The sequence below is a fragment of the Strongylocentrotus purpuratus genome, unplaced genomic scaffold, assembly GCF_000002235.5.
Source record: "Strongylocentrotus purpuratus isolate Spur 01 unplaced genomic scaffold, Spur_5.0 spur5_scaffold_17, whole genome shotgun sequence".
Lineage (NCBI taxonomy): Eukaryota > Metazoa > Echinodermata > Echinoidea > Camarodonta > Strongylocentrotidae > Strongylocentrotus > Strongylocentrotus purpuratus.
In genome coordinates this window covers 24,600,017-24,626,877 of record NW_022145602.1, presented here as the reverse complement: position 1 = coordinate 24,626,877, position 26,861 = coordinate 24,600,017, and the positions used below count along the sequence as shown (strand labels likewise).

Here is a 26,861-nt window from a genome sequence, read left to right as displayed (position 1 = left end):
TTCTCTGTCTCTGTCTCCTCTTACACTAGTGTATGTTTCTCTGATATCTTAGGTATATATTTCATTCAAATTTATTATAGGGTATCCTAAATTCAACCTCACAGAAGGCAAAGAAGGATGAAACTATTGGAGTGCGCATACAATTATTATCTCAACGTATTTAGGGTAGTTGCATACGGAATCGCTAACAGGAAATAAAACTCATATACAAAAATGTTATGCTAATGTAAGTAATTTATTTTCATACCGTACTCTGTAGATTCATAACACAATATTATATTACAGCATTTCCGTTGTAGCATATGAAGTGCAAGTCTGAGTATAGATTATAATATATAGGTGTTACGAATAAAAAGCCGAAAATCTTTAGATACACCACTTTCTTATTAAATGTTCTTAATCCTCTTCAATTCTTCCTATTCGTATTATCATTATTTGTATTATTAATATTATTACTTGTATTATTATTATAACTTGTATTACTATTATTATAATTGTTTTTATAATGCTCATTTAAATTAGTAACAGTGTGTATTATTATAATTTATCATTATTGTTATAATTAATATCACCATTCTTTTCATGATTTTTAGAATTCCTGTTTTCCCTGTATATTAAATAAACCATTTATGAACGAACTGCGTTTGATTATATACAACGTTATACAAATGAGGGCATTGTGATCTACGCTTTTTAATTATTTGTATTATCACTATTGCTATTAAAATTACCATCGTCATTAAAAGTATTAGTATCATTATCATAATTATTATCATTATTTTTATTATGATTACCATCATCATTAACATTATTTAGTTTCATTATCATCATCATTATTATTATCCTTATCACCACCTTCATCGTCATTGTTATATGATGTATGTATGCTTTCATATTTAACGAGTCAGAAGAAAAAAATGCAAGGTAGTTTTGTCCACAAAATTGTTTCCAATCGATTCCGGATATGTATACAGTCATATTTAATTTGTCACCTCCTTATAATAGCACATCTTTTGTCAAGCTTGATTGACATTTATTTACATAAAAATCAACATAAAAAATACAGGGACAACACTTATTCTTCTTAATATTAGGTTATAACTGATAGGGGTACAATTCCATGATGTTAACAATACGCTAATGACGCTTAAAAAAACAAGCATGTGAACAATCTATTTGTATGTATTTATTTTTCTTGAGAATATGACATATTAAAGCTTTTATTTCACACAAATTAACAAAAGCGTTATTTCAACCAGGCCTACAATTCTTGTTTTACGAAAAACAAAGAACGCATCAAATTTACAATGGCGGTAAAAAAACATTCATTTTTTTCTTAGTGAAAGTTAAACAATTTATAGCTAGATGAACGGACTTAAATGAAAATTGAAATCGAAATTGAATTCGACAAAAAAAATGATTTAAAGTAATGAAAGTATTAGACCTAAGTTTTGTTTTGTTTTGTTTATTTTCATTGCAGATATCTCTTTGGGTATTAATGAATTACATGTGTATTAAATTAATCAATGAGCTGAATATCGTACACTTTGATAATAACCTGGACATGTAAGTTGAAGACAGAAAAGTATTCACATTGTGAACAAATACATGTAGAATCATACTGTACAAATTTGATATCTATTGTATGTAAAGCGATAAAGGTTTAACCTCGTCTTAAATTAATCTCAATATTTATCATTTGGTACGCGAGAAAAAATTGTGTTTTTCCTATTCTTACTTGAAATATGTAGAAATAAAATAAACAAGAACGCTAATAAACATACATTTTATTGTAACACAAATCAGTGGTGAATTTAAGACAATAATTCGTCCTTGTTTTCACGAAGTGACGGTAGTGAGGAAAATCTTAACGCAAAGTGAATGCAATTTTTTTTCACTACCGTCACTTTGTGAAAACAGCGACGAATTAATGCATTATCGGGTAGGAGAGGAATTGTTTGCTATTTCCATATATTGAATATATGTATAATTTAGTAAGTAGAAGGGAATAACTGCGTGTAAGAACTTCATACATTTGACGATAAAAGAACATTAACATTGTAACAACTGAAATTCAATACAAAGATTATAAGGCGAAGGCGCATGTTCCATGTTCAACTGAACATTGTTTACAACTAAACAAAAACAAATATTAACATGATTGGTACAAAAAAGGGAAAAGCAAGCTGAATCTAACACTGATAGTGATTAGCTGTTTACATTGTCGAGGATAAAGTAATCAAACTGGTTTTTCGTAGACTTCATAGGCTGGAATGTGATCTCCATTTTGTTTGAGATATGGTTCGACATAGAGTGACTGTTCACCAGCAACGTAGTTAGCATATCCTTCAGGAACGTCTGGAAGAGGTCCTCTGGATCCATTCTCATCTTGAAGAGCGTCTTTCGATGATGTTACCAAATCGTATCCACGACTGTGATTATAAAATGAAATTAGAACAATATTGTATTGGAATCAGATTAAAGTTTCTATTTTTATTTTCATTCGATCGTTTTATTTAGAACTTTGAACGTCCGATTTATTCATGCAAGTGTTGCATAGCATGACCATTTTGTTCTAACCAAATCTTAGGCTCTGTTAATTCATTACGAAGTTTATAAGCATTTATTGAAAAGTCTATCAAATTTAACACTTTTATCTACTTTTAAAAATCTATCTTTACCGTATTACAGAAAGAAGCTGCCTGATTATTTCAACATTATTTCTTAAATTATCTGACCGAACAAAGATAGTGAAGACTTTTCTTACAGCGGAGTACATTAGTGGTTAAATAATTTTGTTTATCTTCAAGATGTTACCTAAGATATAATGATATCATTAAACCATCCATAGCCTGATTGTGAGGAAATGCTTGGTACAAATAGTGGTAGTTTAAAGAAATCCTAGGTAAAGGAACAGGGTTAATGTTAGACGCGGTTAAATTCCTGTCATCAACTGAGAACTGCTTTTAATTACGGCCTTAATACAATAAAAGAGACATTTTGCATAAATAAAAAACAATAACGAAAATATTTACTTACTTTCTCATGAAGATAACAAACACAGCCATACACATCAGAACAAGGATGAATAAGATGACAGCTGTGACCAGAAGACCGGTGATAAAGTAATCCCTTCCATCATGGTCAATATTCGGTCTGGTAAAGCGCCCCGGGGATGAAGGTTGTTGCCCTGGAAAAACAAGTAATTTGGTTATCAGCAAAGACCGCATTCATTTTTGTATTAATATACATCTTTGTATTCACATTTAGCATTTGCATTTGTACTCGTATTCATATTCGAACTGGTAATTATATTTTGTTTTTTCGTATTTGCATTCATATTTGTACCCATATTTCAATTTACATTTGTTTTTTGTATCTTTATTTCAGATATCGCTATTTTTGTTTTAACGAACATGCAGCCAAGTCTGGTACCAGAATATCCCGTTTTATCGGATATGTTTAAGTGAATAATTACCTTCAGGTGATGGATTAGTACGAGAGCATTCAAAGGGAGGCCCACGCCACAAGCCATCTCGTTGACATTCCCAAATTAAAGAAACAGAATCGTCGTTACATGTGATGTTCACTTCGTCACCATTCTTGTAGCGAGGCTTAACATTTCCAATGTATGCGTCGACAGAGATGATTGGTTGATTGCATTCTGCAAATGAAGTATTTTTAAATGAGAACAAACTGATTTATCGCGATTATAGTTTACTTGTAAAAACAAAGAAAGGTGGAGAATATTCAAAATCAACAACTTTTTCGGAGGCTTTACATTCATTACAGCACAGTAAATATTCAGGGAAGCATCTTGCAAGCGCTATGAGTTGCCAATAAAGCGCACATCTTTGGTTATTAAGAATTAAACTACGTTTCGATCGAAAACGAAGAGACCCTAGTCATGGGTTTTACAAACTACCCTACACCTCCCTCCCCCCAAAGAAACGACAGAATGAGCCTTTTTGAAGGGCGCTTTAATTCTTTACATGAAATGTTAAAGAAAATTATCACATTGCCTTGCATTCTCGTGTCATTTTAGTGTAAGCATTTGAATACCGATTTATTTTTAATCAATGTTGTTAAAAATAAATAATAATTGAGTCTTCTTCTTTTAATTTGTATTGCCCGAGTAAATGTCACGCACTTATTTATACATGTTCAATGATAGACAAATGTGCATAGATGTGTTCAAATGACATCATTAGCGGGATGGGATTCGATCCCTCAACTCTTCGATTAAAAGTCAAATTAATGAAGCCTTATATCACGAAACATTTACATCTTTATCGTAACAAATCTATATACGACCGGTAGCTTTTATTCCGTTATGGTCATTTCAATGTATGTCTGGCATACCTATGGCAGGGACGGGGCACACTATGTTTTGGCCTGTCCATATTCCATCCTCACATGTCACGCCGAACCACTCAGGGCCCTCGTTACATGTCACGTTCATCCTGTCACCGTCTTTGTATGAGAGACGAAGATTCTGAATGGTTGAATCAATTGGCACTGCTGGGGCAGTGCAGGAGTCAACTGATGGAGCAGGAGCACCTGCGAGGACAAATGAAAAGAGGTGATGAATATTTTAGGAATTTTTAGAATATGCATATTGTATTAGTTTTTATAAAAACCAATGATAATAATAATTTTAAAACAGGGTATAAAAAAGGAGATTTGACTCTCTCTCACGAATAATTTTAAGACTATTCTAGAGCGATTTTGTATTACTCAAAATATTGACAATATCGATTGTACATTGAAAGGGGAATTTGAGCCTTTTAGAGTGTATGACAGCAAAACATTAACGTATTGAAAAATATTAAAATGATAATGATTAAATTCCCCATTACTTACGGATATGATCATATGAAACAATATTGCAGGTCTGATTTATATTCATCAATAAAAGGGATTTGACGAAAAGTTATGAAACGCTGTGGTTTTGATGTTCTAAAAGTGGTACTAAATGATTTATGATTCATTTCTGAAATATTTCCTTTGAAAACAGATTCAGCTTGTATCATATTTTTACAGGAACTAAGAGGAAACCTTACTCGTTGGTTCGGGACAAGACGCAACCGGTCCGCTCCACAATCCTTTGTTATGACATTGAAGGGGGAAGAAAGCATCACTGGTATTACACGTCACATTCACAAGGTCGCCAAAGTCGTAATTCAATTGGAGATCTTCCACCATGGCATGATGAGGCATATAGGGAGCACCACATTTTATTGAATCTGAAAGAACAAACAAATTGATAGAATAAAGTGATTTTGACAATTTACGCCATTTTCTTTAAAAACTGGTCACCCTGCCATTACTTTAGATAAGTAGATCAGGGGTTCATTGCTAAGAAGTAAATTGAAGTCAAGAAGGTTATGTTCATTATTATTAAAAAGATACATCGTGGTTATGAAGATGATTATTATAATTATTATGAACAAATTAATAAAACGAAGAGTGAGAAGACAAGCAATAATTCATTCAAAGCTTGGAATGGCTGTAACAGAAATAGGCTGTGGGAGTGCAAACATGTTAGTATGAGTGTGTAGCGGGGAAACATGACATGTAAAGAGTAGCTAAACAGACAGAACTGCTCAAAAAGAAAATTCACTATGACACAAATAAAAAACATTGCATAATTGAACTTTCATATCCTGACAAAATGTTTTTGCATTCATATTTTAGAAGATCCATATCAGCATGGAATTAAAACTTGAAAAGCGCATCAAGAGATTGAAATTTATTTCGAAAAAATCAGAACTAAGGTAAATATAGTTTAAATTAAAAGATCAATACTCCAATATCGAAACCTCTCAATTGATATTGCATGTTAAGATCGTGTCAACAAAGTAATCAACTCCTTTATTTGTGTTATTCTGTTCACGATTCCTGAAAACTTGACAATAACAATATGCTGAGCAATATCAACGTTTTGTTTAAACCAAGTCTTCAAAAAAATAAAAATAAGACAACCATATGCTTCAATTCTAGAGTAGGAAGAAGATAAGAAAGAAATTCGGCAAGAAAGGCAGAATAAAAATAAATCTGTAGATACAAAATGGAAATGTTAGCTTAGTCAATTGCAATATAATATTTTGAATCGTGTGTATCTTTACATTTAATTTCGTTTTTCTTGATCAAAAACGTTGCAAGTTTTTAATTCATTTCTGAAACAAAACGTTCCTGTTAATTCGTTAATTTTCACTAATATTTTTCGGGGTGTGATTTGACACAGAATGTATCTGAGTTTAATTTTAAACCGATATTAGTTAACATATACCACAAGTCGAGCCAACGTTCTACCCTTATCGACTTGCTCCTTTGATTCAAAGGAATCTGGAAAAATGGGCTCGAGATATTGGTCAATCGTGGGGATGATTTACAGACGTTCTTTAGAACATGGTAGGCATAGTTGTATTTTGGTATTGGGTATCAACACATTCCCTTAGAAAAAAGAAATGACGTCACATATTATCAAAATACATTTACCAATTTAATCATGGCCTTTTATAGAAACGTACAGAGATATCATCAGACTTTAACACAATCATGAGTTTAAAATGGAAAACTTTATTATGTCTCATCGTTACATCGGACTTTTTCTTACATTTTAATAATAATAATGTAATTATTACAATATTTTGATTTGATTTGATTTTATATTATTTTCCACTCAAATATCCACAAATTAAATGACATATATAAACTATACAGTAATACAAAATATAATAGAACAAATGAATTATAAAAGTAACGAAATACTGACAAGTATGTTCGTAATCAAATAAGTTTACCGAATACATTTAAGTTTGAGAATTAGACAAAATAGTTTATATTGCTTGATTTAACTGAGAGGGGGGGAAGGGAATCTCAGAAAATCTAGACTTGTTGAGCGAGATTCCCAGTATAAATTAAATAATGGACCATCAACAACGTGCATCAAATTCTTCACATGTCCGCTCCCAGAGAGACCAGAGACGTGCGAACCCACCCGCCCGCACCAGATTCCCGGCTCACCCCCGCCAAGGCCCATTCAGCGTACATGAGTCTGCCGTTGCCAGGTCGAACACGCTCAAGGTCTGTCCGACATATTAACGAGCAACATAAAATATTGCGCACCGAACAAGCCCCGACAAAAGAAACACAAATATCTGGCATAGGCAGCCGAACCCACGCGTCCGAAGACTCTCCTAGAACAAACACGCGAAAACCAGACAACACGCCGAAGATGGTCCAATAGTATTTTGTACAAGCGTATAATGAACAATGATTACGCGAAGCTCACGATCAAAAATCACCATCATTTCTTGGGCATGGTTAGTATCGACTTCGTTACAAATTATACATTCCATACGTTCCATATACTCAAATAACCGGTGGATAATTATAACTAAAAAAACAAAAAATCAATGTATTAAGCCCTAAATGTGTGTTCTTAAGCACCACATTAATAGGCAATAGTGACTATGTTGCCCAGTCGATGGCTTTTTAAGACTTTATATCACAACGAAACACTTTGAGTGAAAATAACATTAAAAGTAGTTGTGCATTGAAAAAGGACAGAAGATTTTTTTTTTTTTTTTTTTTTAGCTCTTTGACTGTTCAAATATGTGACTGAAATACATTTTTTTCTTCTTACAAGTGAGTATCTTATAATTTACCTGGAACAATTCAGCCAAAGTTGTCCCTTTTTAATAAGAATTACGCGGATTGTAAAAGACAAATATCTACAACATTTGTGTCATTCATCCAATTTTCGGTAATGGTTAAAGCTATCGATTCATAAATTCTTGATACTGCGGTACGCTCCTCGAAATTGTCTTGGAGACCCATATTCATTTCAGATCCTCTAGTTGCATTGCATAATGTTTGGTGTTTTTTTTTTAATTTAATTATATACACACAAATAATATTTTCGTCGATGCAGTACCCTGCATTTCACACTTTGATATCACAGATGTTTTTTATCTGAATTCGAAAACCTGGCGGACAGCGTGGAAAAATAGCTAATGTAGGATTGCAAACAGAAATAATTAACTAATTGTCCTATTTTTTCAAATGTAAAATGATGATCCGAACTGTTCGAGTTCAATGGAAGTATAATTTATTACAAGAGCATTACTTCGCAATAATTATATAGCGCGGTACATAATGAGTTGCATTGCCCTTTACATACTTCTACTACTACTACTACTACTACTACTACTACTACTACTACAATAACTACTACTAATAATGATAATTTGGTATGGTATTTATTCCATTCTTCATAATAGCTATAATAATAAATTTTGTTCTAAGATACACAAAATATACTTTAAAAAGAATGACATAATAAAGAAGATCTACAAACTACTTTACAATAAGGATGCATTAATAAGATTAATATAATCGAGCTTTAATATCACATTGCACTGAGAGGTAAAGTCGGACGAGAAAGTATTTAATTCACTGTACAGTGAAATAAATTAAGGGAATAGGCATCACAGACGTCAGTAGGTGGGTTATTCCAGAGTTTGGGTGCGATTCTAAGAGAAGGCGTGGTCTCCATATCGAGTGCATGGGCGGGGTCCTGGCGTCTGATCAAGGCGTGCATGGGACGTGGATGTTAGTCTAAGGGAAGAAGTGAACAAAGCGGGAGAAAATAAAGCAGTGAAGCTTGCCGGAGCTAGAACATGTTAAAAAGCTTTGAATGTTAGGAGCAGGATCTTAGATTTAATTTGTTGTGCAATTGAAAGCCAGTGAAAAGTCGGGGTTGGAGTTATATGTATCATATTTCCTTTATGCAAATCGTGTATTCTACTATTATCATTTATCATGTAATACTAGATGTAAACTATGCCACATGCCTTTTCGGCAAATGTGTATTATAAAGTGTACTTGGGTCTAATGCACTCGCCTTTTCCCGAATGGAAAAACCAGGTGTAAATAAGCTATCCAACATCACCCTCAAAGATCAAATCCCCATAAATTAGAAAAAAGCCCTAAACAAATTTAACCTAATATCTTTCGGTGTGACATCTTGACATGAGATAAATTAACAATACGATTATACGGTAGATATATCCTTTCATATAATCTGATGAGTGTCCAGCAGAAATGAAGAGTGCCTCTTGTATCTCTAGCCCTAATGCTACTCTCTTTCTAGAACTGAATTTAAAATATTTATTGAGACTTAACCTTAATTTGAGTATTGAGGATTACTCAAGGTGAGTATAAAACTTAGACTTCAAACAAGTTTGTCGTCTAGCTATAAATCTGTGAGGGCTTACAACTTATCGCCAATCGTACTGTCCGTATATGATGTCATGCATTCAAGCGCAGCCAAAAACTATTTTCGGACTGAACAAATATAAAATTTAACCTGAATTTTAAATATGATATATATATATATATGTATATATATGGGATATAAATTACGAGACTTAGGATTTAACTCCACGGTTCGTCTACGTTTTAAAACTCCCTCGTACTAAAACTATTAATCTTTAGGACTTGAAAGTAAGTCTAAACAATTAAGAAGGTAGAAGACTCCTTGGTAAGGCTAACACTTCAAACCTAGGCCTAATATAACTAGCCTATGTATAAGATAAACCTCGATCATATCTACACCTACAGACTATGCATCTGGATGTACATCTAGATCTCGTGTGCAAGGACTAGATCTAGGTCTCACCTAGTTTTAGAATCTACATACAAATTAACGCTTTGTTGTTAATCTCAATCAGAGTTGAATTGGTGTATAAGATTGACCTCCTTCAAGACAGTCAAGCCATACCTTATTAGTTTCTTACCTGTTCATTGTTTATTACTTGAGCTGAACACAGTCTGAAAGTTAGTCATCGTCTACTAAACTCGAGCTGCGTTTACACCGCAACCAAAAATCTTCTGTTTGTCTCAAATTCCGGTGTTTCACAAAAAGTTACATAGCAACTACTGCCAATCGCAATAAATCTAAATCGAAAACCCCACCTCTGGAGTATTTTTTTTTTAAACACTGCATTGCAAAAGCAATTTTTCGGTGAGATGCCCGTTTTTCGTCACGTGACTCTGCAAGGCATGTAGGGCACCGGCGAGTTGTTCTTGCACACAACTCACCCCGAAAACGGTATGAGCAAACTTTGACGTCAAATAGTTATAATTGAGAGTAAAACAAAATCGACGATTTCTTCAAATGGTCTTTTTGATATGAAAGTGGGCCTAAGTGATATTTTCAAGGCCAACCGAGTAAAAGTGGTAATGGACTGACCTACACCTTTGTTTATTAAGCGTACTTATGTGATCAGAATTAATGGTAGAGGACAACTGGCAGTGGGACAGAAAACAGACCACAAAGAAGAAAAAAACTTACTTTGAAAGGTCTTTCGTGGCACCAATTGATTTCCCCCCCGACAAGGGAATTGGTCCCCTATTCTTCGCAAATTTGCACAGGTCAAATTAACAGCTCTTCCCAATCCATGACCATGAATCGTTTCAGTAAGGGATGTAATAATTCATTAGTTCTTATAAGTATTATGATATTTGAAAGAGCCTTCTTTACAACACCATTTATATTCATTCTACGCCTCACCTGGTTTATGGCATCAGACGAATGCTTGGTATTTGTTTGACCGGCCATGAATCGAACGTGCCGTTGGTGTTAAATGCCATAATCGCAACTGTACATCTTCGTCACACTGACCGCGCTGGTATATTTAAATGACATGTGTGTATTGCCTATCACTTTAGGACAAATGCAAATGAGATATGGCGTACAAATGGAACGTTATGGCAATCACAACGTGAAATCATGCCTCCCTTTTTTTTTAGATATATCATATTTATTATCGCTGGAAGAACATACTGATGAAGATGAAGTCGAAATTGAAGGGAAGCGATTTATGTATTATAGACGCTCTTAATGATTACAACTTCAAGCTTCTGATGAAAGCACGACAAAAAGCGGATCGAATCGTCATGGTAGGTTAATGGTAAATTACTTATTGAATAACTAAGAGCATAATCAGAGTGCGAAAATGAAAATGTAAACGGGCTTCATGGATATTTCATCAAATTCTAAAAACAGTATAATAAACACACTTTTCCCACTATATTTTTTAAATATAAGACATTGTGTGGAAAAGGGTAGGCGGACAAGGGCATTATTTAAATCAACTAATACACTAAATCCGGCATTATACTGCAAATAATTGCAATGTCAAGGCTACGTAAAACATAAAAAATAGTATTCTACTTACAACAACAAACAAATTCCCAGGCCATTCAGTCTTCAATTTGCCAAAATACAAACAGTAGAATTTTCATTTATATCCACACTTTTCCGTCCAAAATCAAATTATCTCAATATTCCTTCCAATATTTGTTTTACAATGAACCATTCTGGACAAGATAGCCCCCAAAACGACTGCGATTCTTTGGCCACGTCAACAGGATGAGACCATCACGATACCCAAATATACTCCTAACTTCAAATATTCATGATAGACCCCGAGGCAGACCAGCCAAGAAATGGCTTGATTGTTTAAAGGCTGATTGTGCTAATAGATGTCTGGGATCCCTCACAGAAGCGACCAGAACGTCACAAGATAGGAAGATCTGGCTTGAGGTCATGAAGCAGAAGCCATCACACATCTCCCAGATGGTGCGGAAGGCTTAGGTCAAGGTAGGAACGTAAAGCTGTAAAGCTCGGTATTTTGTTTTGTGTTAGTGACTGGCACTTATTTTTTTTTAATTTAAAGACTTTTTTGCTACATATTGCATTGCATATATTAACGAGTGTGAATTTCTTAGGGTCAACACTTCGGTGACTTTTTTCGCCTCTCTGCACGATCACCCGTTTGCCACTAATGCATTTTTGAACGACGACATTTAGTTTAGGCGCCAATCGACGGAATGATTTTTTGTTCAGTCTCGATCAGCTTCATGACATCCAATGTGAACACCAATATAATACAATCTTCTATCGCAAATAGTTTAATATCCTTAAAATATTTTGTATATGTATATGCATTTTATTTTTACGATAATTTGAATGTGTCAAAGCCATAGAATGAAAACAAATTATGACATGGAACGAAACATTAATTTCATTCAAATGCCGAGTGTTGATGATGAACATACCGATTAAGTGGTAGCAATTTAATATGCATACATGCATGTATGAGACTTTGTCAACTATTCACTAGAGGCAGCTAGCTTCGGTTAAACGTCTCACCTGGTTTGTGGCAACTGATGGTTGCTTGGTGTTTCACTGACACTGTACCAAATGTGCATGTTTGGGTTTGTAAATTGTGAAAGTGCCACATTCGATATGGTGTTACATCATGATATTTCCAATTTATAAACAGTATATTTGCAGAAAACCTTTTCATAATCAATTTTACGGGAAAAAAAGAAGAATACAAGCGTCGTGTAGCTTCCCTTTTTTTAATACAGTAAGCTTCACGATTTAAACGTGCTTTCCTAATAGCAAGGTAATCGGCGTTACCTTTTAGAGACCAAACACCCCGAGGCTATTTTATGCAAAGGATATATTACCTACATAAGATAGAACAGGTATTTTCTGCAAGATAACATGCACTGATGTTGGCAATAACTTTGTTGGAGAGACATGGACAACACAGAAGGGTTGATTGAAGAAAGAAAAATCCCTTAGATTAAGCAATCCATCTCAACCATCGGTAGCAGAACACGTCCATATTGGAAACGACTTTGGATGGGATAATAATCACTTTGAAACATGAAAAGTGACATAATCCATCTGGGTCAAAATGTTTAATCCTTTAGAGACTATGGCTAGCCACTGTCTCTTAGCATTGTTCCAGTGATCTCGAGGAAGCAGAAAACGAGAAACTGTTTAAAGAATAATTTAGCTTGAGAAAGTCATTAAACATTGATGAAAGCTTGCCTGATAAATGTTAAGGTTGCTGGAAGCCCAAATGACACATTATTTCATTTTCAATGTGCCCTCCGACACCTAGCAAACGATGCATTTTAATAACTTTCTTATATTTTAGACCCTCCCAATTAAAACAATTAAAGTGTGTATAATAATGAATAGTAGACGCGGTGTTCTCATATTACATGAGTTGTAAATCATTACATACCTCAAATATAAAGGTTCAAGGCTGTTAATTGGTCAAACTGCAGGCATGAAATTCAATACTCACTATTGAGCAGTGTATCGACATTTATGGTGTTGCAACTCGATAACTTTACTTTCGCGAACAATGCAATGACGAAATAAGTGCGTACGAAATCAAAAGTTTTGAACAATTTTAACGATTAATTGAGAACTAAATAACTTACTGTAATTCGACAAGAACTGCACATTCCCTCCTCACATGATGTCGTATATAAAACAAATCTTGACCTGTTAAAGCTACCTATATTTTTTTTTAAGAGCCTTAAAGTTTAATACGAGAAGAATTCGTTTAGAGGTAAAATAAATGTTAAATAATTAAATGTTACACCAAACCATTTGTGTTTATATTTTCTAAGTCTAATTTAAAAGTGTCAGTCTGTTTTTCTTTTCCTTGAGACTCGAATCGCTCTGTAATTTCCTTGTTTTGGTAAAACATAACTATCAAGCAAGTTTTATACACATCTCAGTAGTCCGTTTGCCCTTGTGAATTTAATTGTTATAAAGCAGCATTGACATTTGTTTATAAATACTTATTACATTGTAACATATGACAGCCATAGTTCAAACGTTAAAAATTAATATCAATTTTGTTTAAAGCACTTTACATGTTTGTATTGGTGCTGCTTGCGATAAGCTAGGTATTACACCAGAAACATTTTATAGGGAAAACCAATAAAGTATACCTCGCAATTGTCTGTAATTAAGATCGTGATGGGATATTAATCGTTGTCATGAATACCTGAATATATGAAATGTTGACAGATAATATACATTTTACATGTTTAGATTATAGAACGAAACATAGATGTCTTTTAACTCTGGGTAATTATGTTTCCCCTAACCTTGTTTGTGGCATCCAACGAATGCTTGATATGTTACTGACTCTGTAGAAAACGTACAACTTAGGTGGTGTGCAACACCGTAATTGCAGCTGTACACGTAAGTCATACTGGTCGAGCTTCGAAGTTTAAACCAATCCCAATAGTTAATATCCCCGAGACCAAGCTGACGACAAATGTTCGGGAAATAGGTGTAGAACGTCGCCCAATCGTAATCATAATGATAATGATGAAGATTTTAGTTTACCTCAATTTCAACTCATGATAACAGATAGTTCTTTATTTTTTTTTATACAAATATAAATGTTTATTAAAGTGTGTTTTGTTTTTGCCCGCGCGTGCAGGGGTACAATGCATCCGAATGAGAATACAAATGCACTGTCAGTATCAACATGTACTGATATAAGAGGCACCGGTTGGAACTACGAGACTTTCGTGCCGTCAAGGGTTGCAAAGTTTCACTGCAGATTTACATATAGCAGTGAAATGATGCAGTGTCTTGAAATGATTCTAGAATTAGTTGAATCAAATGAAAAAAGGGGGGGGGGAGAAATGTGATATGTGACTATATGTTGTTTTAATGGACCATATCCAAAGGCCAACAGAGTTGTACAACTACTCCTTTTTGCGCTTGTTAGTCAGCGCAACAAGTTTCAGTTTAATTTATGGTTCATTGCAAACATTATGAGTAAAGAGAAATTAAACTGAAAGGAGGATGCTATGATATCATTCATTCATGGAGTCATGAAGTCACTGTAATATTGGCAACATTGAACCAGTGCAAGTCTCAATTTAACAAAAATATGGGGAACAAAATAACTGGACACTGAATTTGTCATGAAGATGAATTAGCTATAAAGCTGTCGTTCTGATCGGGACATAACACGTGTAAAAACTCAATGGGAAATTTGGTCTTTAAAATAAAATCCACCCTCCACTTATATAATCCGCCTATGTACAAGCTCTTTTAGTTATCAAGAATGTAGAAACAGAAGCAATGATTGTGTTGATTATTGTTTGGTATAACCTTGTTACCTTTTGAATTAATGACTAGTTCTCTTGCCAAGTATTTTATACCTGATGATAAATGTGTAAATGATCCACAACAAATTGCAAATGAATTGAATAATCATTTCATTAACTCATGTACCAAAGCAATTACTTCATTGCTCGAATATGATAGTTTTGTATCCTCAGATTTTAAAGATTAGCTGACAAATCCTAGTGCTGTCTCTTTATATCTAACATCTATAAATGAAAGTGAAATTATTGAAAATTGTAAAAAAAAAAAAAATGAAAAACACCAACTCATGTGGATTTAATTCTATTAGCTCTGTCATTTGAAAAAGAATTATCAATGCACATTTCAAATCAGTGACACATATTTTTAATCAATCCTTAGGTACTGGAATAGTTCCAGATAAAGATAAAGCTCAAAACCTTGAATATATTCGATTTATACCAGTATCATACAGCAGTGCTAGGGTTCCTTTATTTTCATAATCTTCTTCCAAATACTATTTCGAACATGTTCCCTACGAATCATAGTATTCAAAATTATAACACAAGAAATCAAACCAATTTTCATCGTTTAAAAAATTATCTTTATGTATGAAGAAAAATCTCCTCGGTGTTATCTCCCGTTGATTTGGAATTCATTACCAAAATATATTCCCCTTTGCAATAACCAAAGAGTATTCACAAAATATCTGAAAATGTATTATTTGTCCAAATGCTGACATGAAACATAACCATATCTTAGATTGTGCTGTTCCTATACCTTTTTTTTCATAGTTTTTTTTTAAAATTTATTCTTTGTTTTTAATTTGTTTACATGTCTTTCAGTAACAGAATACGTTGAAAAACCAAATGATAATTTACACTGTTATGGAAGTTTTGGCCCTTTGGCCTTTTTTTAGTTACCCTCTTCTCATTTTCGACTGGTTAATTTCGTGTCTTTATGCATATAATTGTTTGTATAATGTATAACATTGTAATGATCTATTGTTTTTATATGAAGATGGAAATAAATGAACAAATTAAATGAAATTGAACGGAGTGACGAAGAAACAACGCAAATATAATAATAACGCAATAACATGTTGTTCGTTAAACAAAAGTACTGATTGTTGTTTTATATTAAAAAGATTTCCAGCCTCCGTCCATATAACACGTACAAGTAAAAAAAAACATATTGGATGATTTCGCCAGCTTCACCTTAAATTGGAATTTTGACCGCAATCCTGCCTTTTGATCAATTTGAAATTTGTTTCTGTTACCAAAACCAATCTAGAAAACAAATAATTCTGATTTTGAAATTGATTTCTATGGTTTTCGCAATAGAAAAATTATGAAAAAAGATATTTGGGTCGAGGAAGGAATAACTGTTTTCACATCAGATGAGCTTAATCACTCTAAGAGAATGTGCAAATATTAAGATGAAATGTCAAAGTACAATCTCGATTGTTATATGAACCTTTCATCGACCCCTTAATTCACCCAAATTATATTAACATATGATTGAGACTTCAGGCACACAAACAACTAGTATTAGTAAAGAAGCATACATTTCGGGTGATTTTAATAACATTAAGCTTAACAGACAATGTATCCGATAAAACATTACCCCTAAAAAGGCCAGGCTAGTTAAGGTCTTAGTACGGCCGGGGGGGGGGGGGGGGGGGCATTATCCCCCCTTAAGATCTCGGCCGTGAAGCGGCCGATCTCCGCGAAAATATGCACGCTTGTCAAGTGAAGTGTATATAATAATATGATAATTTCAATTTTTTTTGAAAATCACTAATTTGCATATTTATGGTAATTCATGCAAATAAAGTCATAAAATCACATGTTTGCCCATGAATCATATATTATTCATATTTGAGCATTCTTTTTCACTACATATCCTTATTAGACCAATTGAAATAAAAATTTAAAAAAAGAGACACACAAAATCGAAAGAGCTAGCTTATTTTTTATGTTATCTCTTGTTTTTTATAATTTCTTATGTATTTCCTTGTTTTTTAACTTATGTATTTTATTGTTTTATTTCATTTTTTTTTTGGGGGGGGGGGGGGTGAGGGGGATGTAAGTCCAATAGGTGGGTATGAGACGATAACAACATAAATGAATAATAATCATGTTATTTTGTAAAGGAAGCCTTAATTAAACAAATAGACAGGAAAACTATTTCAAACCCTCTTAAAGGTGCATAAGATTGCGACAACAGCAGACATTTCAGCAACACATACTAATAAAACTTAAAAGTGACACAAAATAAGATATAGGGAAAGCCATTTAAAATGCAATTAGTCAAAGTTTGTTGGGAATGGAATCTTGAGAAATATGCAAAAGCTTTGTAAATCAGCAGACCTTCTTCCGAAATAGACGGCTTCAATGATCGAATGGCGCGAAAGATGGCGGAACCTTCAAGCAAATATTCGCTTTTGGTTTTACCAATCCTTACTTTCATTAAATCGTAACTGGTATTGCAAGTAAATTTCAAGCATAAGTTCCATTCCTATCTCTTCTCTGTGATGACATCAACACATAAATGGCTACGATCAACATTGGTTTAACAAAAATGAAATAATGTTTCTTGATTGAAACTGTGTCAAAAAAACCCGGCAAAAACCATTGAATCTCTTGAGACAACTGATAACAAGGGTCATGCGGCCCGAGAACAAATCCGAAAACAGACGCCAAATAAAACAGAAAAACAACAAAAACAACAAAAAATTACCTTTTAAAATGGATCGACGTACGCTTTATCCTAAACTGTATCGAGGATACCCCCGAAGAGTGGACAGGTAGACATGTACTTCACAATCATGCAAAGATTATGTTTCATACGTTTCATACGTTTTATTTTACTGATAACAAGTGGTTTATTTATATAACGAATTTTTGTTCTAAGAAAATAAAATGCCAATATTTCAGGAGTTTATACCAATTACTGCAACCCAATATTGATAGCAAGATTTATTAAAAACAGACCTTTGGTTCGCAAAAGAAACACATTTTGTTGTTTATAAACATGTTCTAACGTCGACAAGAATGAGTCTACCTTTAACCTAACGTTTGTATAGTTATTTGTTTCACGTCATGTTTCCTAAGACCTATCACATTGAAGAGTCAAACGCCTCACCTGGTTTGTGGCATCCGATACATGCTTGGTATCTCTCTGACACTGAATAAGACGAGCAGCTGTTGTTGCGTAACAATCTGTAAATACAGCTTGTCCGTTGTGTCATACTAGTCGTGCTGCCATAGTCATATACATCCCACCAATATTTGATATCACCAAAGTTGAAGATATGTCGATCATTACTATAGGATAGATCAATTAACAAATCATACAGTAGAGCCCAACTGCCATCCGCAAGTTCGACCTGTACCTCGTCTTCATATAAATCAGATTAGAGGATGAGACGAATACTTAATAAGACAAACCCTGGCCAGTAACTGTGAGTAACAGTATCCGAACTGTGAGAATGATGCTCTTACATACTGCTCTGTAGTTTCGCTGACACAGCTACCGACAGACAGAGATAGATTTTGTTTAAGGTTTCATGAATTGTAATAAAGTGACAAAGTAGAGACTGTTCCTGCAAACTTCACTCAAGTGAATTAAGCTAATTGCCGACTTCTGACAACCAAACAAAGCTGCACTCATCCCAATAACTAATAGTTGGCGATCAATTGAGGATAATACAGATACCCCTTATTCAGTCACATTGGAGTTAGTTTGGAGGCACAAACCATGGTCAGTCGTTGTCAGTAACATTAGTAATATTCAATGTGAGACTATGTAAATAGCAAACTGCACTGTACTTAAACTGACACAGTTAGAGACAGACGGTGCTAGGTTTTGTTAAAATGTACTATGTCCTATTTGAAGGCCAACAAATATGAAAAGGTTAAATTCCAACGGCATTTAAAAGATAATACTAATTTAGAACTTCCCTAAAAAAAGTGGGATTGAAAATTAAGTGGAAAAATAACGACTATTATTTGTCAAATCGACGTAAGTGCTACCAAGTTAGTAAGTAATAGTCTGATTGTCAGACCATTGTACCGAATGGTCATACGCTTTGTGCTGCACAACGATTCCGTCAGTTTAATTTTGGCCATTACAAGAAGTGGGTTATTGATGTAGACAAATGCTCATGTAGGCCTACTCTTTACGACTCATTTCATGTATGTTATTACCAAAGTAGAAAAAAAGTCAATCAGTCTCTCAATAGTGTCAGACAGTGAAATCTAGCAAGTAAACGGGTTTCCTTGCATAATTTGAATATTAGGAGACTGCTTACGTTTAAATTTCACAAATAGGAAATACATTAAACATTCATAATTCCTGCAAAATTCTACAGAATTCCATATTGGCTGCATAGTATCTTTAAGGCTTCATGAATTTTAATAACGTGAACTGCAAACTACACTAGAGTTAACTTAGGCGTAAGCCTTGAAGGGGCTGTAGAATGACGAGACTATGCGCCTTTTCCGAGGTCCCCGTTTTACACTTCTTTAAAAGCGGAATACATGGATTGCACAGAAGCAGATTGTTATAAATTGAGCATAAGGGGTATTTTCTTGGCCAACCTTCGCGTAAGCGACATTCAATCACAAACATTTTGCGTATTGCGCAAGTAAAAGAGACAATGGACTGACCTACATCTTTCGGATTTAGCTGGTCAGAAATAATTTTAGAGAACAAGTGGAGTCGTACACAAACAGCTGAAACGGAAAATAAGAACCATATTCTGAAAGTTCTTACCTTTTAAAAATATAAATCTGACTCAAAGAGCCCCCTCCCTCTTACCCGAAAAAGTCCCGTACCGCATTGTCAAAATAACTTAGATGCCTTTTCATATTGGCGTGATATTGTTTTTGCTTAAATCTGACCAAACTTTAGACACACTTGATAAAAAATGATGGTGCAAACATGGATCACTACAGGAATAAAAAAAAATATATCATTGTCAATTTGAAATAAAATATGAGTGCGCCGAAATAAAGATCCCCACTATACTTTCATGACTTTGGGAAACATCATCGTCACAAAACGTAAACAGCCAAACAGGTTTCTGGCAGAAACCGTACGAAGGTATATAATTTATAGTTTTGAGTCTATGTTGCCATTACCCAACGCTAAAATGGAGTTTTGTTGGTACATGTATAGTTATTTGGTTCACGTCATGTTTCGTAAGTTCTATCAACATGAAGAGTCAAACGCCTCACCTGGTTTGTGGCATCCGATAAATGATTGGTATCTCTCTGACACTGAAGCAAACGAGCAGCTTTTGTTGCGTAACGATCTGTAAATACAGCTTTTCACTTGTGTCATACTAGTCGCGCTGACACGGTCAAAACTTTCACACCAATATTTGATCTAACCAGAGTTGAAAGTATGTTGATAAATACTATTTTTTAAACCAATTATTGAAATCATACATTCGAGCCCAACTGCCATCCGCTAGTTTGACCTGTACCTCGCCTTCATATAATTCAGATCCGAGGATGAGACGAATACTCAAAACTCTGGCACACCATAGTTAGTTTACAAGCACAAACCCTTTTAAGTCGATGTGAGTAGCAGTATCTGAGCTATGAGAATTGTGCAAATAACATACTGCTCTGTCGTTAAGCTAATACAGCTACAGACAGAGGGAGATATTCTTTGTTTAAGGCTCCATAAATTATAATAAAGTGACAAATTAGACACTGTGCCTGCAAAGTACACTCAAGTGAATTAAGCCGTGTCACTTTCAGCTCATTGCCGACGTCTGACAACCAAATAAAGCTACACTCATCGCAACAATTAATTATGGGCGATCAATTACTGATCGGTGGAAAGGCATTTGTCGATTGGTTGGGTAAAGTTGTACAAAAATTGTCTGATCATCAGAGGTTTTCGTTAACTAATTTGCGACCACTGTACGATATATTGTTAAATGGTAGGTATTTTTTTCTTCAGAAATTGATCGGAGATCATAGATAACTGGTCGGACATCAATGGCCGATGTTTAACAACGGCAGGCAAGATGTACAGTTGGGAAAGGAGTATCATCACTAGTTCAAACAAGCTAGGATTCTCGCCCATCATTAGTAAATGTATTTGTTCAGATGAGGTGTGAGTTTATATATATATATATATATATATATATATATATATATTATGTATGTGCTTTACTCTTTTTTTTTTGACAGTTCTTTAAAAGACGAATAAATGGGTTGCATTGAAGCGGGTTATTTTGGATTGATCATAACAATGATATCAATTCTTATGAAAAAACAGATGGGTTAAGGTTAAATGCTAGTGCATTAAGCTGTAAATTTGATAGCAAAGCTGCGAGTAGATGACATACAGAAGGCAGTAGGTAATGTAAAATGAAACGAAAGGGTCGGCGACTGGTAATTCCAAGTTTACTGATAGGCTGATGGACTGGAAAATATTTTGTTTCCCCTGATATCTGATCCATTGGCGACATGTTGCTAAAATCAATTTAGATTTATCATTATTGATTTACCAATAGAAGCCATTGGGACATTGGGACCAGACGGTAACCAGTATTGTATTTCAGTCGGAGTGACATCCGGTCTCTATTGGCGTCTTTTTTCCTACACCTATTGACGGTTGCAACTTTTTCCGCTTGTGTGATCCCCACTATAGTGTAGCTTAGACTTTTCTGTAATATTTCGTTTGATATAATATCACGGTTACTCAATGGAAAAGAGTCTTCTAATTTTGAGCTGTATTTAGTGCATTCAAAATCACAGTTTTGATACGGAAAAGAGTAGTTGGAATAGGCAAGGCATAACCCGGCTGATGATAGGGGCTCCACATAATAGGATACTTTGAAATCTAAATTCTTATATAAGCTACGTAAGTTTGAAAGCCCATGTAATATGCAACAACAAAAAATATAAGGGATTGTTTGAAGTTAGGAGTTTCTGGTAGATTTGATTTGAAATAAAAAGAGAAATTGATTAGAATAATGCATTTATGATGTTTATCCCTAAAATATCTCTAAACAAGCATAATGATCTAGATGTCTTCTTTAAGTACCTTATATTCTAAGAAATAATGGTAATGATTTGCACGCTTAGTGGTGTAGACCTTAGATAAAATAGCATCACCCTACAGGGTGCAATTGTGCACCCTAAAGAGGGGTGCAGATTTGCGCCCTTAGTATGCGGACATGTGTTACAATAGCAGCGCCCCATCGAGGTGCAATTTTACACCCTAATTTGGGGTGCAAACTTGCCCATATAGGGAGCAGAAGTGCACTATATCGTCAACCTAGGCAAGCCATCATATAAACTAATCAAAGCGATTGGGAAAGAGGTCACAACCAATTAGACTTTGATAATTCTCTGCTTTTCCTCGTTTTTTTAAAGGCAACAATAGGAAGGATTAATTACTGGGATACGAACCCACTACTCTAGGATTATCGTACGCAGACCTCACTGATTGAGCCAACCATGGGTTGGTTGATGAAAGAAGGGTTTGCATGATTATGTTAATCTTAATCCGAACCCTAACCCTAATCCTAATCATAATCCTAACCCTAACGCCTACCCACCTAGAAAACAATCCACTCCACCCACCCACTCTTCGAACAACAGCCAGTGGGCAAGCGGCTCAAATCCAGACACAGCTTTCTGCACTCTGTAGAGCCTCTTAATACTAGCCCTCACAACCAAAGGATGACTTTGTGGTCTAACCACCTTCAGACCACTCCACATAAACTCTCCCTCAGCCCGAAGGAATCCCTCGCAACCGGCTCCAGTGAGACTTGGCCTACCTGGCTTATGCCTAGGTCACATATAAACCGGGCCCCGTACGATTTTCCCTACCCGGCTGCATGCCGTGGATTAAGAGACCGTACGGGAACCTTCCGATTTTCTTTTCTACGGCATGTGTGGTCACATATTCTGCGGCGCCCGGGAGGTGCCCGGTGAAAATTGGTCGAGTGAAATGCAAGGCGCCCGTAAGGATGCCGGCCGGTAAGCTTACGTGCTCCGTCCGATGAGCAGGTGCACCCGTGGCTCCCGGAAGGTGCCCTGCCGGGACCCGGCCGGGGTCCTCAAGGTGCCCTGCCGGGAACCGGCCGGGGTCCTTAAGGCGCCCGGCCGGGTCCCGTGCGGTGCACTGAACTATGTGTCCTCTGAAATCCGCACCTCAAGGTTCCCGTAAAGATTTTTCATGAGAATTGACCCCCAAAAATCGTGAGGGGCCCGTCCGGACACCGTCCGGAGCCCGCCGGGACCCGTAAGGTGCCCTGCGGGCCCTTCACGGGCTCTCTACGACCTAACGGTCGGATAAAAACGCCGGGAGAATTGGGAGCAGCCGACTCAGCACCACGGCGCCCGTACGGCTTCAACAACTGTCCCGGCGCCCGTAGGATCTTTACGGTAGCCGGCCGGACACCGGCCGAAAATTCCCAAAATGTCTGTTTTTACTCGCCGTACGGGCCCCGGAGTGTATATGTGAAAGCCCCATTAGCCTCAACCGCCTAAGAACTGGCTACGATCGATGCAGAGTCCTAATGCAAAGGTGGGGTCTAGGAGAAGAACAAACGGCATGTGAATGCGGCCAGGAACAGACAATGGAACACCTGCTAGTCTGCCCACTCCTGCCAGAGCCATGCACCCAAGATGACCTGGAAGCCGTGAATTGCCGTGCCAAAGCCTGTGTGGACCACTGGACGGGACTCGTGTAGTGACTCGATAAGAAGAAGAAGAACATCTACCCTAACACCAACTTTAACCCCAACTCTAACCCTAACACAGATCTCTAACTAAATTATATTCCATACCCTAAGGCCTAACGTCTAATCTACAATAAACTTGATCCAGCTCGTCTACGTAAAGAAAAGATGCAGTTCGTTTATCGAGAATCTGTATAGAGGATGTACTGTTTTAAAGATCTATTTATCTATAGATTAATTTAATGGGTTTTAAATGATATTGAGCTGATTGCTTTTTCTAAAAAAAAGGCCCTAAATCAAAACAAAAATTGAAATCAATTAAAAAAAAAAAACACGTTTAATTTAGCTTGAAATATCTACACAAACGTTAGGTCATATTCAACTTAACATTATTATCTATTTATCTCCAGACCTTAATAACCCTAAAGGTGCAAATTTATAACGCTTGTTAGATACTGCATCCTAAAAGGAGTAGATCAGCACCCTCTGCCAAATACGCGTAGTTGGGTGAAAATCCTCACGCTAATTACATCCTTATTTCTTAGTTGTATAGGTGTACATATATCTCACGGACTTTAATACCGATGTGGGTTTTATTGTTATCGACACCAAGTTAATTTTAGACGCATTTGCGGTTCTAAAATATAATAATAGTGTATAATAAGGGAGTTGGAATGAATGGAAATCCCGTGCAAGAGGCCCCTAAGTAATCATCCGTGGCACCGCGCGTCCTTTCTTCCCTACAGTTATCCCATCCCCCTCCGAGATCACATAGCACCCTGTTAGCACTAAGTTCTCCCTTTCCATCCACAGCCCAGCCCAGCGAGAAAGGCGGCTTAAGCTTTGCCGGCCCGTGCTCGGGGTGAAAAGTGGTGTTGAATTGACACTTCTAACCCTCATCCAACACATGCACAAACATATGACACAATTACATTTAGTTCTCTCGGGAGATAAACCATTGAACTATTACAAAAACTCTGAAATTTTGGAAAAATGTTAATAATTTAATGAGAACCTTACATTCGCTCTTATCCACGATTTCCTTCGTCGATTCGCTGGTTCAAATGGCTATGTCTCCAGTAGAGTTATCCAAACACGAGACAAGGATTTGATAACCAATAGAAAGTTGTGTAGGTAAAATGTTGTTGATTCTGTTTTTTATATTTTATAGCTATACACATCTTCACTGAACAATGGCACCGCAACAATGACGTAATGTGACGTCATGTTCAGTGAACATGACGTCATTGTTGCGGTGCCACGAATGACTTGAAAGCTCGATGGCTCCATACCTTTACAACCGAGTGAAAAGAGAACTTAGGGAAGAGGATTGGTACACTTTTGGTGTCGTCGTGGAGTGGTTTAATCACTTGACTGAAAGTTAAATGGTCACAAGTACGAGTCCCAATACAGCATTTGTTTATGTCCTTAACCAAGACTTTTTAGCTGCATTGCCCCTTTTTGGCGAAGTGCTTAATACTTGCCCGGTAGAATGCACACGTCAATGCGGTTGGATTAGCATGTGTGCGCTTGTTGAATAGGTGACTAGCTGGAATTTTCCTTCGATGGTGAATGAAAACTGCAACGTGCAGAATTGCAGACACTACAAGCTTGAAGGGTCGGCAACAGAAACATACACCACCGCGCAGTTTTTTTTATGCGAGAGTACAAACTATCGTTGATTTAGCATCTACCCTATTCCAAGCCATTAAGTTGATATTTCTTCATTTCATGCATTTATTACATTTTGCTCAGCACACCCTTCTGTGCCATGTGCCATGTACAAATAATTAAGGCTCAGTCGCGGATCAATGATATTCACCATAGAGTATTTTGAATCGAACATTATGCAGTAAAGGTTATACGAATTCAACAGTAACTGAGCGAAATCATAGTTCACTGGGGGGGGGGGGTATCAACAGCCTTCCTTGCCATTGACGATTAGTGGCAAGAACCCAAACGCCTCACCTGGTTTGTGGCATCCAACGAACATTTGGTATTGGGATGTATATGAAGAAAATGTGCCACAGCTTCGATGGTTAAACTACGTAATGGCAATCTCTCACATAAGTCATACTGACCGAGCTGCTATGCACAAAATTATCCCACCAGTTGAGCTCCCAGAATCTAAGCTGACGACAGATGTTCGGGAGATAATACCGTTAAATATCCACTTCAGCATCCGAATTAAAAAACAACGTCATGAAAAACCATTTGTTTAATCATAGTGTGTCCTATAATGCGATGCCTTTCTGCAAAGCAAGTTCAATACAGTACATTTTATTATAGACTGAACATAATTCACTTGACGGGTATACAATTAAAGCTTATGTCAAGTGTTGGGGTACGATCACGAGAAGTGGCAATAACACTAACACCTCACCTGGTTTATGGCATCCGACAAACAGTTGATATTTGGTTGAGAAAGCATTGAACGAGCAGATTCCGTGTATAAATATCCAAAGATCAAGACACTATAGTCATTCTGCTGAGTAGGTCAAACTTATCCCAACAATATCGGCACAATTTGACGACAAATGTTTGATTAATGACAGTACAAAAAACCAATCAAAATAAGCATACAGTCTACTCAAACTGCCATTTATCAGCTTGAATTGCACCTTGCTCTCAAATTGATTAGGTCCGTGGGTGAGACGAATATCTGCTTCATAGCAACACTTTTGACAAAAATCTATACCACAACCATTAGTCCATACATTGTCCCCTTCTTAAAATATTGTGGTATTGTGCTATGTTTGTTACGTTTCCATCCTTATAACATATTGACAATATTTATCATACAGCTCCTAGTATTCCAGAAGCCTTAGAGAAACTCAAAGAAAACGAACACATACACACCCACAAAAACACAAATTACAAAAGCATATCAGACCGTTAGCCAACGACACCCATATTTAAAAAAGGTTCCAACCAACACAAATAAAATACATACGAAAATATATAAAGAATATATTTCCCAAAGAAGGTAGATGAGACTGATAAAACAAATAAAATAATTATTTAAACGAGACAGTCAACCCATGCCACGAGACCAACACCTAATGGAAGAAAAAATCCATGAAGAAATGACAAAAGGGGCCGGACATTCTCTTAAGAAGTAAACTAGAACAACACAGCAATATGTGCATT

At 35.8% G+C, this 26,861-nt stretch overlaps 1 protein-coding gene across 1 annotated transcript; it reads right to left on the bottom strand.

Annotated features, from left to right (window-relative positions):
* Nucleotides 1-219: 219 nt before the first annotated feature.
* Nucleotides 220-20,261, bottom strand: LOC100893255. The gene is made up of 6 exons (XM_003731248.3): nucleotides 20,239-20,261; nucleotides 5,064-5,246; nucleotides 4,363-4,560; nucleotides 3,479-3,664; nucleotides 3,040-3,190; nucleotides 220-2,432 (listed from the first exon to the last, which is right to left on the bottom strand). The coding sequence occupies exons 2-6, from the start codon at nucleotides 5,218-5,220 to the stop codon at nucleotides 2,240-2,242; spliced, it is 885 nt and encodes a 294-aa protein (XP_003731296.1). The 5' UTR covers nucleotides 5,221-5,246; nucleotides 20,239-20,261; the 3' UTR covers nucleotides 220-2,239.
* Between the last annotated feature and the right edge of the window lie 6,600 nt (nucleotides 20,262-26,861).